Raw genomic sequence first — 17846 nt, 5'->3', positions numbered from 1 at the left:
ATTTCTAGAAAAAGTTCGAATGATTTTTAAACAAAAAGATAAGTATATTTAAAAGTTAAAATCTAAATTATTCAAAATTTTCTATTTTTATAAATTAATTTATGTTAATAATAATTAAATGTGTTTTCTATTTATTTTTATTATATAATATTTTATTTTCTAAAATAATATTCATATGGTATAATTTTATTGAAATATAATTTTTAAAATTCCTAAACATATATTTTAGAATATTTTTAATTATATATATTGTATTATATATTTAAATAAATCCCTTCTAACAATTTTCAACTTTAATTTGAACCTGTCAATCAAATAGGTACAAGCTAAAATACATTCATAATGTATTGAATCCTTCCAAATGGAGCCAATCTGGAGTTGGTTATGTTGCTTTTAATCAGTGTTAATTAAATTTAAGTATAGTAATATTTTTTAGTAATGTATTCTTTAAACATAAACTAACTTATTCTTTAAACATAAAAAATTATGTAGCAAAATCGTAATTATATATGAAAAAAGAAAAAAAAAAAATCCTCTTGATTATCTATGAACATCATATTCAATTATAAAAAAATAATAAAAATCACAAATTGAACAATAACCTAGTGAGAGTTTATGATTAAATAATATAATAGCTAAAGTAGTAAACAACATATGCCTATTATTCAAACAACATATAGCATATCCAAGGTGACCTTATGCAATAATTGAAAATAATATGAGTTCAATATCTACAATTAAATTTATATAACAATACTTTCAATTTGTATGCCTTGAGCCAAGACATCTCATATAAAGGTACTCATCAAATTGTATGACCAAAGACACAATATGAACAATGAACAAAAATTTGGTTATGTAACTTCTTAAATTTTGCAAGAACATACGACTACATTATTAAATAACAGCTCAATGTATCGAACCGAATAAAAACAACATATGAGGTACAATTGCATCAATACAAAATCCACCTTATTCCAAAGGTATTTTCATGCTTTTATATAGGTATTGAAGCCGTTGAAAATCTCAGTGGAAGAGCGAAAGTGTTTAATTTTTACCTTGTTTTTACGTTGACTCAGAAAGCTGGATTGTAGAGCAAGAAAAAATTCTTCAACAGCAATCGTCCACCTACGAGAGAAACAAAAAGTAGAAAGTTGTTGGTAAGCGTTACCAGCTGAATCAGAATGCAGCAACTACTAAATATCATGCAAGTGGTGTCGGCAAAAAGCAAGAAAAAAAAAACAAGAGACAAAGATCCCAGGTGTCTTGGTTGTTAAAAACTTTGTCAATTCGCAATGAATGGAAAAAGTAGAGCACGGCTGCTAAACTACTGGAGCAGATTCAAGTATTAGAAAGATCTGTTTTAAACAATGTTACAACTCACCAAACACTTCTTGCTGTTAAACCTTGGAAGAAAGCGACATGGCCTCCGTGTTTTGTGGTAGCCAAGATGACATTATCATTTAACCTGTGGATTCAAGAATTAATGAGAATCGCGCGTGTTGAAAAAGCAAGGTGCATTATAATTTGCTTCCTTCACAGACTTATCAGCTAGTCATTGAATAATTTTAAGCGAATATCACTTTCATCACAACAATACGAATGCTGTTAAAATCAATGGTTCAACAGGTTTCTAAACTCATGCACATTCAAGATATTCTCAATGGAAGTAAATGAAATAACATCTTCCTACAACTGCTGATTGCAAATGGTTCCTACAATAATCAATCTTTCATTCTTTCTTGGTCTATTATGTTAAGATATGATTGGCATTAGAAATGCAACTTGGAACACAAATTAAAAATTAACTATCATAAAGGGGGTTTGTGAAAAGACCTATTCTTAATAACAAAAATATACCGGGCAACAATTATAAAAACATCCGTTAAACCTTACCTGTCCTAATCTCCATCCATAAAGAGCTAAACAATTATCATGGATAATCAATACAATATTGACATAATTATTTGTATCTTTGTACAAATTCATACAAATGTACTTAAGTAGACACCTAATCAAGCCAAATGGCCTTTAACCCAGCTTACAAACACTCTTTCTTCACATTGAATCAATAATGCCAATCACAATCAGTCGAAACATAAACTTTACTTAATACAAAAAGATTGATGGCCAGCCACACTGCATACCTGCACTCATCCCATGGGATGGCTTCCATGGCACATAAAGGGTCATCTAAAGAGCTAATGCAAAGAAGGGGCACCATTACCCCTTTGATAAAGCCAGAATTGCAACACTGCCTGTAATATGTATCCACAGTCTGGGAAAGACAACAAAAGGTCAAGTCATTTTACTCTCTATAAAAAAAGAAATGTTAAGAAATATTACCTCGTAGTTACTAAGAATACGAGTTGAACGATCAATAAGTTCGCGAAATGAATGACCCTGTAGAGAAAAGAAAATGTCTTATGTTTCAGAATAACAATGAGTGCAATATTCATCAGTTAAAAGACCAGTAATAATCATGCTGCTTCTGCATTTCCTCATGACTTTCTAACTATAATGACTATTGTTTGTGTTAGTTTTGGTGACAAAAATTTGTCTTCATTCTAGTGCTACTCAACTCTGTCATTAGAAAAGTAAATCTTAGGAAAGATCATCTTGATTTAGAGTATCTTAGCCTTTTGTAGCTCTACTTTTAAAATTTTGGATAGTTTTCTAGTGATTTTTTACTATTTTAGGTAAAATCCAAAATTTCATCGTTTATGGAAAGTTCGACTTGTGGACATCTTGCCTTCAACCGGTGGATCAATTTCAACATATGGAACAAAGGAGGCCATATCTACACAACGCAAGTCAACCTACTAGATTTTGAAGTTTCAAAGATGGAATAAATTCCATATCAAAAGAACATTACCATATTCGATGAAATTAGAAAATAGTATGTGATAGGATAAGCCGGGGGTTGAACTTGGATGTTTTTTATGGTTCAAGAAGACTATAAATGAAGACAATTCGATCTTAAGTGAGGAAAAAGTTGGAGGCATAAGGAAGATCACTTTTGCGGGAAGACGAACACTAAAACCATACCGGCAATAGGAGAATTCATCCATATTCAACCTTTGATCATAATCTATCCTTTTTTGTTGGTGTTGTTTTCTCTCTTCTATTATGTGTAGTTAAGTTTTTATTTCTAAGCCAACAATCGATTGATGATTTTTGTAAGATTGATTTTTAATAAAGTTTCTATTTTATTTGTTGGTATTCGTAAAGTTTATGTGAAAAAGTAATTTGGTTTGCTGTCTTGATTTTTTATTACGGCCGGATATTTAGATTAAGTCGTTAATCCATGATTAATTGAATGATTGCATTTGTAATTGTGTACTTGGTCAATCTAAACGATGATAAGATGCATACAAATTATTTTAGAAATTTTATGATTTGATTTCGATAGTCCTATGTAGGTGTTAGCAAGTCATAATTGGAATTTTCTAGAGTTTAATGCAATTGAGAAATTTAAGTCCGTAGTTCTAGATTTCTCTCCAATTAGGGAATTAATCAACGTCGTACCTCGATTAACGATTCAGTAAGGGGAAGTTGGGTGTCACAACTTGTTATCCCTATAACCAATTTATCAATGAATTTAATGGAATAAAATATGCAATCGATGATCAAACACATGAGTTTACTTTTGAAATCAATCATTTAGCTAGTTTTTAATTATTGTTATTTGAAGTATTTTAGTTTGCCTTTTAGTTTTCATTATTTATTTTTAATTCTTTAATTTTATTCTAAATCCCCCAATTTCATTTGTTAAGAGGTGAAAGAAACAATTCAATCGATCCCTATGGAGCGATCCTGCTCGCTATTCCGACGAATATTAATTAGAAGAGTAGGAATTTTTTATTGCACAGCTCGAGGGCTGTCAATTTTAAAAGAAATAAGTTCTTAAATTAGGAACCAAGTCTTTCATTATTCAAATGATTGACAACTCACATCTGGAAAATTAAATTATTTAAATTTTAGTAGTAACTTGCCCTGAGATTGTGTTTGCAATTAATGTCACATGTGGGTTTATGAATTCATCATTTTACCTTCAGTAAATCATTGGGGATTTCTGGAGCAACATACCCTAGACAAGGCCTATTCTACAGCAGATATAGTCACTTTAAAATAAAATGCTTACTAAATGCAAACTATATTGAGTGTAAAAACAATAGGAGATCTACTTCAAGTTATTGTGTTTTCACAGGAGGCAACCTTGTATTTTGGCGAAGTAGAAACAGCATGTAATATCTTGATTTGTTGCTGAAGTATAATATAGAGGCACAACAGATTTTGTATGTGAGATGGTATGAATACAACAATTATTGAAAGAGGTTGCCCCTAAGCTTGATATCCTGGAAAAAAGTAAGGTGTGACAACAAAGCCACCCTAAATATTACATCTAATCCAATGCTCCATGAACAAACAAAGTATGTTGAGGTTGATTCTTACTTTCTTTATCACATGGTCCAAGAAGAGTTCGTCATTATAGAACGTCAAGCCTGAACCTCAACTTGGAGAGGCACTAACTGGAGTGGAAATCAACAATATTTGCTTCAAGTTGAGCATAGTAAATGTATACGCTCCATGTTATGGGGAGTGTTGACTATATAGATAAGGAACTATGTAGACAAATAACAACATACGGTATCAATCATTTGCCCAAAGTCTGACGGCTACTTTATTTCTAAAATTCCAGAATAATAGTCTTAAACCTTAATTACTCGTTAATACTATTACCTAAACCCTACTTACCAAAGATAAAATAAGTCTACCTAATAACTAGAGGGCAAGCCCAATTCAAAATATGATATATTGATAAAAAAAACAAGTAAATAATATCTGAACCCGCTAACAGCACGTTTAAGCCCATCCCGTCGTTAATACACAAGCATTGGCCGAAGCTCTGTTTTCTTTTAATCTCAACTTCATACACCTTTTCAACTTTTCTATCTATCAATTTCACCCCTCTTCAAATCGACCTTGTGTCCAAAGTCGAAGTATGAGAACTGGAATAAGCTTAGATCTTTCCCTTGTTTTCCCCTCGCGGGCTCGATCCCGCGTCTTCTGGATTAGGGTTTGGTCACCTGTCAGCACTACTTGGCCGCCCTTCCACTCAAAGGACATTAGTAACAGCTTCCCAATTTGTTTGTACATCCCCCAACGTGGTTAACCAAACTATACCAAAAATAATATCAACACCCTCGAGGGGAAACACAAAACAATTGGTTGTTACCCTATAATGAGCCATAACCTCCTGGCATAATCCTTTTTATTCTCATCTTCATCCATTACCTAACGGAACTCCAAATCTTTATGTATGATCGAGAGGCAATCGTAGTGTAGATACTAAGAAAGAAGATATAAGATTGTGACTAGCGCCACTATCGATTAATATTGTTATCTTCCTTTATTGCACAACTTTATGCAATCACATAGTCCGTTGGTTTGGAAAGTCCTCTACAAAGAAAAACGCTAAAGTTCTATCTTCTATCGATGCATCTACTTGCTCTCCCATCCAATCTTCATGCCCCTTTGGTATATAATATTCAAATTGTTGTAGATCTCTTTATCTTCTATAACTATCATGATTCGCAATTGTTTGAGTGGATATCATGTTTTGGGGTGTATGGTTTCTTGCAGTGAGAACATAGTCTTTTGGCTCGCAATTCAGAAAATTCTTGGGATGAGAGACAGGTAAATCGATTCCGGGCTGCTGACTTACTAGTTGCCTCCAATTGAGCCACGGAAGGATAACCCGAAGGTTTGCTAATAAGTCCGTTGTGGTTGACCCCTATTGTTGAAACCTTAATCATATTGCTTGGTCGGGACATAGAGCTTGCGTGCGGTGTTTAATGATTATCCTTAATGCCTCTATACAACTCCATGGCCGTCTCTAAGTCTCTGGGGCGAATAAGACGGAAGGAAGTTTGAATAGAGTCCTTTAGTCCTTTCATAAACTGGCCCAGATACTCCGCATCTGTTAAACCCGAAACTTGGCTAGCCAATTGAACAAATAAAGTTACTTAGTCATCCACCGATCTCCCCTGTTTAATGTCTGCCAATCGTTCAAACGGAATGACCTTGAAACACGTGTCCAATCTCGCCACAAGCATTAGCAAAAATTCTTCCTATGTCACCACCAATACAATGCAGCTTCTTTCATGGCCACCACAGTTGCAGGCACCTTCATATCCGGACTGGTGTTATGACTTTCAAGCTGTTGATTGATGTGGTGCGGGCAAGCATCCTATCAAATCCAAACCATTAAAGGATGAAAGTTGCACAGGGCCCGTCTGCGATCTGGAGTTAATCTCCGATTGCAGTGCCACAGCGCACGGGGGTGATAGTGTTGGTGTAGTGGCGCGGCTGCCAGGGGCGGGCTGTCGAACTATCCTTCGCATAGTGGCCTGTCAACGATTGTTATGATCTAGAAGGTTTCAAAATCATTTTCGAGAATTCAATAAGAGTCGTCATGATCTCTGTCGGTTAGATGTTAATCGTCTTCATGTTCTCTTTCATTTTGGCTTGATTAGCCTCAAGTTTGTCCAATCGCTCTGTTGTTGATCGTGTTGTTGTCACGACGACCGGATTGGGATCCGACAGATCGGACCAATTGATACAAACAAAATAAAGAATAAGAAAAATCAAACTATATCAACCATTTGCCCAAAACCTAACGGCTACTTTATTTCCAAAATTCTAGAATAATAGTCTTAAACCCTAATTACTCCTTAAATACTATTACCTAAACCCTATTTACCAAAGATAAAATAAGTCCACCTAATAACTAAAGGGCAAATTTAACTCAAAATACAATATATTAATAAAAAAACAAATAATGAAATCTAAACCTGCGAACAGCAGGTCTAAGCCCATCCTTTAGTCAATACACAAGCATAAATATAAATATATATTTGTGTAACCTCTTGTTGAATATGAACACTCATGTCCCATGTCAAATTTTGGAAAATCTTCTTTTGCATAAACAAAATTAAAGATATTGAAATCTCAAAATATTTGTAATAATACAAAAATACCTTTTTAAATTCTTCCCAGTTTATGAGATGCAAAAGAGTAGCCTCATGCCTATAAAAAAACCAGGTTAATGATATTGTGCACGGCTTAATCTAAACATGAGCTTCAAACTCAATAAACCAAAAAGCAGGAGATGTAAGGACATACAGATGAGCATATTTTTTCAAGCGGTTGGCTAGAGCTTTTCCGTAAATCCTTTGTGCATATCTTCGGTTCATATATCTCTCCCAAAGCTGGTAGTGGAAAAGAGGATAGTGGATGACAAATCTACTGATCCAATGAAGAAAGCCGCTCATAATAAATCTTTCATACCTTTAAAATTTAAAATCTTAAACTTCTAAACGAAGTGAGAGTTATAAGTTGGCAGAATATGGAAAAGTATTGTGAAATGCATAGAAGAAAGAATTGTGTAAATAAAACGAATCCTCAACTATGGGAAAAAGGAACGACAACTGAACACTGGATTGTGAACGGCTCTGTTACCAAACAAACATGGATCCTGAATTACATGTCAGATTGAAATCTCATAGAGTAAAATTATTCCAGATGAAATCTTTTACTCTTTTTATAGTGGGTACATTATTTAACCATACACCTAGAAAACTTTTCGCTACATTAGAACTTCCCTTAGGCACTAATAAGCATATACTTCATCTTTATGCACCATTTGAATTTTAATATACAATAGTCTTGAAGTCTACAACATTAAGTCATCTTTTACGAAAACAATGTTTACTGTCTCGCCTAAATAACAACTAAAACATAGTCACAAACCTGATAATATTATTAGTTATACATATGAGAGATGGTCATTAAAGAATAAAAATAAAAAGAGATAATAATCACTTGAGCAATCATATACTCCTGCTTTTTAGAGTTCATATTCTTTGTTTTCATAATCCTATCCTGGAAACAATTATGGATATCCAGAAATGGAAAAGTGCACTGGCATATCTGAAAACGCTGACCATAAGATCCCAAGGAGAACAGAGTGCTGTTGCCCCAGCTACGGGTGTATTTATACCATCCTCAGCCAGATACTTGACCTGAAAATTTAATCAAATAGGATGTGCATACCATTAAACCGAGGAGTGAAAAATAAAATAGTGCATGCTGGCACTCAATACCAAATATGTGCCTTTGACATATTTTGGCCACTGTTTATATATTTTATTGAGTGCATTGTACTTACTACTACATTACTAGTATTAACCCCATAAGTATATATGTTGCGATTTTAGTGTCTTTTAATCTTCTCTCACTGTTTTTTTTTTTTTTTCAGTTTGTCCAACTGAGATGTGGGCATTAGAAAATGTAGTAGTACTGGTTAATACGACTCTATTTTTTAATTCATTCTCTTTGGCATGGTATCAAAGTCCTTGATTTGCTTACTGATACCAGGCTACTTGGTGCTAAACCAATTGACACGAATGGTTCAAACCTATGGGATGACTTAGGTAGTGATTTTCTAACGGATAAGTTGAAGTATAAAAGACTTGCTGGGAAGCTAATCAACCTCACCATCATTAGGCCTGATATTTTCTATCCTGTCAGGGTAGTAAGTCAATTTATGGAGACACCCCGCGAAGCTCATTGGAAGCTGCTCTTCGAATATTAAGGTATATAAAGAAGGCTCTTGGCAAAGGTTTTTTGTTTAAGCAAAATGGACACTTGCGAATTGAAGCTTATTTTGATGCTGACTATGCTTGAGATAAAAGTGATAGGGAATCAACACTTATTTGGGAGGAAACCTTGTGATATGAAGAAACAAGAAACAACCACTGATAGCTTGATCTAGTGTTGAGGCAGAGTATAGAGCAATGACTTATACTATCTGTGAATTGACGTGGTTTAAAAAATTCTTAGGAGCTAGGGTATGACTAACATAAGTCTTTTACAATGCATTGTGAAAATAAAGCTGCAATTCACATTGCAATTACTCTAGTCTTTCATGAGCGAACAAAACATATAGAAGTTGATTGTCACTTTGTTCATGAGGTATGAGTCATCACTCCATTTACTCCTTCCATACAAGTAGTTGGTGTCTTCACTGAAGCACTAAATGTCAGGCAGTCCCAAGAGTCATATAAAAGCTGGGAATGCATGATATTTACTCTCCAGCTTGAGGAGGAGTGTTAGAAGTAATCGTACTATTAACTAAAATATATTCTATATCCTAGTACCAAGTAGAATATATTCTAGTATTAAATGGAATATAATGTAGTATTAAATAAAATACATATAAATTTTAAAAATTAAATATTTAATTCATTGTACTTAAACTAAGTTCTTTACTTTCTTTCCTTAGATGTGTCTATAATAGTTGTAAATATTGTACTCAATTAATTGTGAATGGAATCTAGATAACACGGCTCCATTTTTCTTTTTTTTCTTTGAAAAAATAAAACAACAAACCACAGCAACATAGGTAATGAGTTTATACCAAAATGTTTGCTCCAATGCTAGTACCAACAGCAAATAGAGAAGCTGATGAATATTGGCAGTTAAGATACTCAATCACTTCCCTTACATCCTCTGTCCATCCAGCATTAAAGAAGCAGTCAGACTGTTAAAAATATAATCCACAGATCAATACAAAATAAAAAAGAAAAAGAAAAAAAAAAATATAGAAACCAACAGGTTACGTACATAAAAGTATAAATATATATATATATATAATTTCATGCTATTTTCATGCTCAATAAAGTTAAACATATGAAGAAACAAAATGTTCTCATGAATTACTGTTTCTCATACACAACATATAAATATTGAAAGTTTTAATTCCATATTTCAATTGCCCAATAGGTTTGCTAGAACTCATTTAAATCTAGTTAGATACATCAACATTGTAACTCACGATATATCCATCCCCTCTTGTCAGGATTCTCTACCATTCCACCCTCACTCCATCAACCTTAGTTACTCATCTAAATAGAATAAATTAAACTTCCTAACTCAAAATCAAAATGTAGCTGTGTGTTCCCACGTTATAAAAGAAAATGTCAATTGATCATAATATTAGATTCAAAATAGCTGTTAACCGCTATCCCTAAAAAAGAGATAAATCTCAAATACAACATTCAGGAGACTCATACTCACCGTGATTGATACACCTCCCAGGCCTCGATGATTGATGACAAGAACATTCCAACCATGTTTATCCATTTTATGAGCTAGATGTTTGATATACTGTGGGCGATTGGTTAATTGCATTGAACAGATCAGAGAAAAGAGGGATATATAACAAAAAATGCAAACAAGTGTTCACCCAACATTTTTCTATTGACTCGATTCCCGCTGAATATTATATTTAAAACATATATACAATATATTTAATGTATACTATTTATTTACAAAAAGTCATCAATTCAATACAATTTTTTTTTTTTTTTATATTATCTACCTACACAATTCTTTATACTTTAACATAATAAAATACATTCACATAAAAAATGCAAAGTGAACCGATATCAACATTGTGCTTGCTTTACAAAATGGACTCAAAAGTTTCCATCATGTTCATTTCCTTTTGCAAATGAGACAATAACTAAACAACACAGCCTGTTGGCTACCTCACCTAAATTGAAGCATGTAAAACGCTGAAGAAGAAACAACATAAACAACCAATTCAAAGTTTCATATATCTCAATCATAAAAGACACCAAAAAAATCGAAATATTCCGTGTTGATTGATTTTATGTTCATATTTTATTGCTTTCTACTTATGTGAGCATTGGCTGCATTGCGCACACACTCACAAATTTTAACCAAATTAGTCATTGATAGATACTATTATGGTCTGATATTTCACAAGAAAGTAGAGTTATATGTGTGTTATTTGAAGTGGAAAATAAATACATGTAGATAATTGCCAAGTTCTATACTAGCTCCATGGATGTGGAGGGCTGCATACACTAGGCTTACCTTACAGGCCGGTTGCTTGGACCGCAACAAGGCTTAAAGAAAGCATGCTCTTTCAAATCAAAAACTTTTTTAGGAAAAAGGATGAAAGTATACGAGAATTTTAACTGCCAGGAATGTGCTCATGCGCTTAGTTTCCCAACTTGTTCAAGCATTCACTACCAGTGTAATATTTTTGCAAGTAATACAAATGAGTTTCCATTTGGCGCACACTTTACATTGTTAAAGAATTCATCACCTTGTGATTGCAATGAAAACTTAGTGCAAGCATTCTATGCACAAATAATCATCCGAATAAAATTCTAATAATGGTGAGGAACAAAGTGCCTGCAATAACAGTCAACTTGAAGATGTGTTTTTCTATGTATAATAGTATATCTTAGTCTATCCCTTGTAATAGGACTTTTGATGATGTAAAAACTCAGTCCAGACAATTTAGCCACGATGAGGTGATTAACATCAAATTTTATGCTTCTAGTAGATCTCAAATTATTATTTTGACAATAAAGCTATAAGGGGAAAGGGTGGAACTGACTAGGATTGAATGCGTTTTTAGTTGCCAAGAACTACACGAGGAAAAGGTGAAGCTAAATTCTAATTTCTTTTTTCTTGAGTTGCCCCCTGCCAATATATAATACAAATTTCCTCTTCAAATACTATGTATATTACTTTTGTCTTTTATATCCATTTTTTATTGTTCAATCTACTAAATTGTTTCCAACAACATCACATCTAATACCAATTTCCATTTAAAACATTAAAGCAAAAAGCACAAAAAAAATAAAAAATCACAAATCACAATTAAACGATGGTCACAGCATCCAGATAACTTACACTGGAATGAGAATCGCTTGTTAATCCAGGAATGATTATCAGGATGGGATTCTTGTCATCTTGAATGAATTCATCATTCAGTTGAGAGGGTGGTTTCTTAACTAAAACATGGGGAATTGATCTGCATTAGTTAAAATATAAGAAAAAGGATGACAATTACAAAATCTTCAATTGTCAGGCAAATTTAGTCATCCAAACACAAGCAATCTGCCGCATGTCAGACTTAATTATTTATTATTGCTAAAAAAAAGTGTGGTAAGTCTGCATTTGAGGAGCCAACTTACCCTGAACCCTGCAAAAAGCTTTTTTATACCACAAAATATAACATATTCAACATATTAAAATTAGTACTATAAATCAAGATATCATCAAAATATGCCACAACAAAATTTCCAATCAATTTCCTAAGTTCATGTTTCATGAATTGCATGAAAGTTCTAAGAGCATTGATGAGGCTGAAAGGGATAACAAGCCATCCGATGCTCTTAACCCTTTCATGCAATGTAAGCAATATGGTTGAGGATGGTCCTGCATCTTCAGCCCGAGTTTAGCCGCTATATATTCACTTACCATGTTAGTATAATTGCCATTGTTAATGACATTGAACAAAGTTTTATTGATTTTGCGTGAATTGCATGAAAGTTCTAAGAGCATTGGTGAGGCCGAAAGGCATAACCAGCCATCCAATGCTCTTAACATTTTCATGCAAAGTAAGCAATGCAATTGTTAATGACATTGAACAAAGTTTCATTGATTTTGCCACTAGTATGAAATTAAAACACATTAACGGTCAATTAGCCAAGTTGAGTAGGATACTCTCTCTACAATGTAATATTTCTTCAATAGTGCCTCATGTCGGTAGCGATTTACTCCCAAAGATAAAATGGTTCCATCTCCAATGAGAATAGTGCCTCAATTCGTCAGAGCTTAGGCAAACAAAAATAAAAGCAGAACTAATCTTGCCCGGGAAGGCTACAGAAGTTGGCCAGCATTCTATTGGAGACCGGAAAAGCTAAAGAGGGGAGAGGAGAGGAGATGATGAGATTATTGATATGTCTAGAGTGATGGGGGAGAGCCTTTTTTATAGACTAAAGACACTTAGGGGGAAGGCAACCGGTGAAATCCATGCCCGTAACGTCGTCCATGATTTACAATGTAACGACCGGCGTTGATTTTATTCTTGATTGCAACAGATAAACTCGCCACCGGATAAGGTACATATATTATCCTCGCAAATTGGGTCACGTTCCCGAGTTTATTTTTTGGCTTCAAATATAGGCTTATCTCGAGACTAATAAAAATATATAAGTTTAATATTTGGGATTCGGAGCAAAACTTGATATCGTCAAGTCAAGCATTTACCAAGTGATTACTCCAAATATGAACATATTCTCCGCTTAAAAAAACTACGTATTACTTGAATTTTTGTATAAAAACTATCACAATATCTGATTTATGACATAATTTATTGATCTATTCCGCTTGGCATGATCCAGAATTGGTTTGTTGAGATTATTAACAATTTTTGCCCTTTTTAGCGGTGATTCTGGTCCAGTAAAGCTAAAGCATGAGAAGCAAGCGATAGCCGTTTTCGCTCGCAAGTGACAACCTCATTGCTTAGGCTAGCGACCTAGACACCCACCGCAGCGGAGTGACGACAACTCACTGAAATTAATGCCTAAGTGTCCAACCCGCAGCGGATCAGCCATTCCACTACCAACCAGCATAGATCTCCGCTCAGCTGCGCTGATGCCCTCCAACCATCTGGGTGAGCGAGGAAGATCTGCGCCCTTACAAGTCGAAGCAAGCACCCTGGGAGTTATGCCCAGCAACTGCTTCAACAGAATAACTGCCTTCAACTGCCTAACTGCTCAACGGTCGGGACCATTTCTCAACTGCTCGCAACTGCTACTTCCATTAGCTATAAATAGGGTTAGATATCTATTTGTAAAATATACTTCGAAAGGAGTATACAAGCACTATTTACGCACATTCTTAACTGCCTTCCTGCCTTCCGAGAGCTTCAACCTTATAAGGGAGTTCTGAGCATGAATGGCCAGGGGAGTTGAGATTTTTTTTCTCCCTTGGCCACCACTTTACTGCTTTCCTAGTTCTAGTTTACCGTTTTGATTTACAGCTTTTGTAGAAATAAAACTTTATTGTTTTGGTAATAAGTAATGAAATATCACTTGTTTTTCATCCTCGCGTCTTCCCTATTTTCACATTTGTATAAACTTTAGTTGTAAAGAACTCTAAATCGCTGAGAAAGAACGCAGAAAAATCTATTATCCAAGCCTTGTTTCTTTGTCACAAACATATTCAGGGTAGTTCAATGTAGTTAAGTACGCGGGAGCCTTGTCGACCTGCTTAATTACTTATATAAATTCGATTTTGATTAAAAAGAGATAACAGAAGGGCAAAGCCACTAATGAGACAGAAATTGGAATAATTAATAGGCATAAACGGTGGTCTATTGGTCACAGAAATTCTTAGTGACAGTAGGGTTTCTTTCTTATAATATTCTGATTTTGGGTGTCATTGAAGTCTTGTTGTAAATCTCTTAAGGTCAAGTATTAGCGATCAAAGTTCCTTATGATTTGGTTTATATGATTACCTTCTCCCTCCTGCCATTTTCGCATTATACATATATGTTTCGATTAAAAACCAGCATCATTCGCTCATTTCATCCAGGATAATCTAGCCATTAAGAAACGCACAATTCAGACACAACACCTCTCCACCGCCCTCCTCCGCTCAATCTATATAAATATATTGTGCCTTTCCGCTCATGTCCATCTCGCTCACCCATCGCTGGCACCGGTCCCGCTCACCATCGCTCCGGTCACCACCGTTCGCCCTTACTGCTTTTTTTAATTTTTCTTCAGCTTTCTTAGTTTTAGATTCGGGCTCGCTTTCGAGCGAGTCTCTTTACTGCTTTACCGCCGTTTTCACTAGATTAATACTTGATTTGACTTCGCGATTTAAAATCCCTGTGTTAGACCTGAAAACTCACCAGTTAAAAGGTATAAACATTTATGATAAACGATTTAGGGTCTACAACTACAAACTTTTTCTTATATTTGATCGCTCACAATAATCCATTACATCTTAATTTTCGACCAAAATTCTATGTATTTGAATATATAAAACCGTTCATGTCACCAAACCTCAAGCCCTAAGCCCCAAGACTCAACACCCAAGACCCGAGCTCGTGCCCATGTAAGTGTCTGTGTTCGTGTCTAGTCCGAGTGGCGCGCACATATGGCTCTCCGACACTCACATGCCTCAACCACTTTTTTATCATCTTATTACACAATTCAAAATATAAATACATCACTATTGTTGTATTAAGCAAATTGACAAACCCCCTACAATTTAATTAGTTAATTACTTAGCTAATCGATCCAAAACCTGTAACTACAATTTAGCCCATGACTTTAATTAAATTTCAGTCCATATAATTGAATTTTTTTCAACTAATTCACATATTTGGTTCAATACATTTCTACTCACCAAAAATCAATTTCGAGAAATTCTAAATTAAATTTTATTGATTATTTAAATCGATTTATTCAACACTCCTCCACATGAATAAAAATGGCCATGATAAGGACAGGAGCACACTTTAGTTCCAGAGATATATCGACACATCAAAAAAAGTAGCTTACGACTTTAAACCTTCCATAGTCAATATTTTGAAAAAATAGTGGCCTACACATATGCATTGAACTATTACCTCAACATACACTGAGTCAATAATATTGATGTGTTACTATCTCAACCTTATTTTATTCTCACGTTCTAAAATATTTTAGCTATGCTCACGTCTTTGGATTCATAAATGTATCTTCTGAAGCGGTCCACACTTTACACTTACATAGTAGTCCTATCTTAAACTATTAAAGTCATATATTTAGGATTATTAAGAGTTATTGATTCAACCTCACCACATTTGCACAAATTCACACCCGTTGCTATATGAAGAATGGTATTTGAGTGTTATTCAGACCATTATTCTCAGCAATTTATACATTTGATAACTCTATGTACATTCATAATCCAGCGCACAGTAGCTTTACGCCACTGGCTTTTCAACTAAGCGCGAGGACCAATTGTGCGAATCAACGGTAACCCTTTGGTTAGCAGATCTACTAGGTTTTCTATTGACTTTGTATAGCCAATAGTCAAAACCCCACTCGTGATCAAATATCTTACGGTGTTGTGTCTTCGTCGGATACATCAACATATACCGTTCTATATTTCATTCTTAGCCTTAGCTATCGCGGTTCGGGTGTCACAGTAAATCATCACTGGAAGAACTGATTTACTCCAAAAATGAAATGCCATTTAAGAAATTTCTAAAGTTGCATTTACTTCTTCACTGACTTTATCTAAAGCCATGAATTCCGATTTCATTGTGTACCATGCAATACACATTTATTTTGTGAATTTCGCAAAGTAATTCCTTCTTACATAATACATAGTCGCTCGTAGAAGACTAATCTTTTATCACGGATATCCAATTGACATTACAATTGCCTTCCAGTATTGGAGGATACCTCACATAATATATGCCAAAATCGAGAGTGAACTTAAGATAGTTAAGACTCTTACTAGTGTTTTTCATTGTTTGTGACTAAGATTGTTGGTGTATTAACTTAGCTTTTTTACTGGCCAAGTTAGATTAGGTCTCGGGCAACCTATTTAAGAACATTAGGCTTTTAGTTATTTTGGCTAAGCTAGAGAAGTATCCCCTATTCTTGTTAAGTTATGCTAAGGTCCATTGTGTTTTCTCCATCACAAAGTCATCGCACAAAATAGCAACATTTGCTCGTCTACATGGAGTTTTCCATCCATTGAGCTATCCAAGTTCAATTGTGTCCATACTTTCTTTTCTCCTTTTATCCCTTGAGACTGATTGAACCAATAGACAATTGTAGTCTGGTATTGTGACTTGCTATCTCATGACCACCGTGTCAATAAGCCACAAAGGTGAATGATATCAAGCAAAAGCTCAAACCCAAAATATTGTAGTAAGGAAACATGAGTTTTATCATAAGCTCTAGCAATTGCAATTTATATATATATATATATATGTATATAGATAGAAATATATATATATTTAAGAGTGTCAATAACATATTCTAAGAAAATCATCCTCTAGTATATTAGCATTACCAGCAAACATTCTTTTCTTCCAGATAATTTGTACACAAGTCGAGGTTCAAAGGAGAAAGAAATAAGCAAATATTGTTACCTTCATCACTCTTGACCCAATCTAAAGCTATAGTTCCACCATCGGAGGTCTGAAAAATCTGCCTGCACACAACAAACAGTACATTGCTACTGATTCACGGCACCAAAGGTTAATCATTAAATGAACAGCCTAACGCTGCAATTTCCGCTCAGTCCTCAAACGTGAGAATATCTGAAAGAAGCAAAATTCTTAGATGATCCAAATCACCTTCTGTAATTGACAACGGGAGGATTACCAAAGAACTGCACAAATATAGTCTGAAGATGCGGACTGCACAACCATGGAGTGGACAAATACCTATTCATCAACAAATCAAAACAAAACAAACACGAAACACAATTGTCTCAAAGAATTCAAGGAACCAACAAAGTTCGTAACCAAAGCAAAAAAAAAAAGGAAAAAAAAATAATTACAGAGCACTTCCAATTCGCAGTAAGTGTTGTGTACCTGCGGTGGAAAATCCTGCACTGTGAAACAACATCATGGTAGAGTTGAGACGCTGGATTGAAAGTCAAAATCACCGGCTGTCCCCTAAATCCAGTGAGAAAATCTTCAAGGAAATGCATCTCGAAGAAGTTATACAAAAACACGGCCAAAATCAAAGACAATCCCACTAGATAGTGAGAAAGCGGTATCGACAGCGCCGCCCTGAACAACGCCTCGTACGGCGACCCCGACTCCGATACAAACATTGTCGCCGGCACAATAATAGATTCGACTGAAGGAAGGTACCAATAATTGAGTGAGAATAGACCAAATATAACCCGAAATGCAGCAGCAGCAAAAGAAG

General features: G+C 34.6%; 1 protein-coding gene across 2 annotated transcripts; it reads right to left on the bottom strand.

Annotated features, from left to right (window-relative positions):
- Positions 1-823: 823 nt before the first annotated feature.
- Positions 824-17813, bottom strand: LOC127260960 (uncharacterized). Of its 2 annotated transcripts, XM_051289044.1 has the most exons (14): positions 17504-17813; positions 17264-17353; positions 17057-17118; positions 11800-11900; positions 10144-10233; positions 9485-9607; positions 8010-8087; positions 7189-7274; positions 7044-7092; positions 4219-4266; positions 2347-2403; positions 2148-2278; positions 1385-1468; positions 824-1128 (listed from the first exon to the last, which is right to left on the bottom strand). In XM_051289044.1, exons 1-14 carry the CDS (start codon positions 17746-17748, stop codon positions 990-992), a joined length of 1383 nt encoding a protein of 460 aa, XP_051145001.1. In that variant the 5' UTR covers positions 17749-17813; the 3' UTR covers positions 824-989. The 2 variants fall into 2 exon arrangements, with proteins under 2 accessions (XP_051145001.1, XP_051145002.1); XM_051289045.1 differs by lacking the exon at positions 4219-4266.
- Between the last annotated feature and the right edge of the window lie 33 nt (positions 17814-17846).

The sequence above is a fragment of the Andrographis paniculata genome, unplaced genomic scaffold, assembly GCF_009805555.1.
Source record: "Andrographis paniculata isolate CXL003 unplaced genomic scaffold, ASM980555v1 Contig62END, whole genome shotgun sequence".
In the NCBI taxonomy this organism is placed as follows: domain Eukaryota; kingdom Viridiplantae; phylum Streptophyta; class Magnoliopsida; order Lamiales; family Acanthaceae; genus Andrographis; species Andrographis paniculata.
This window is presented reverse-complemented; position numbering and strand designations above follow the sequence as displayed.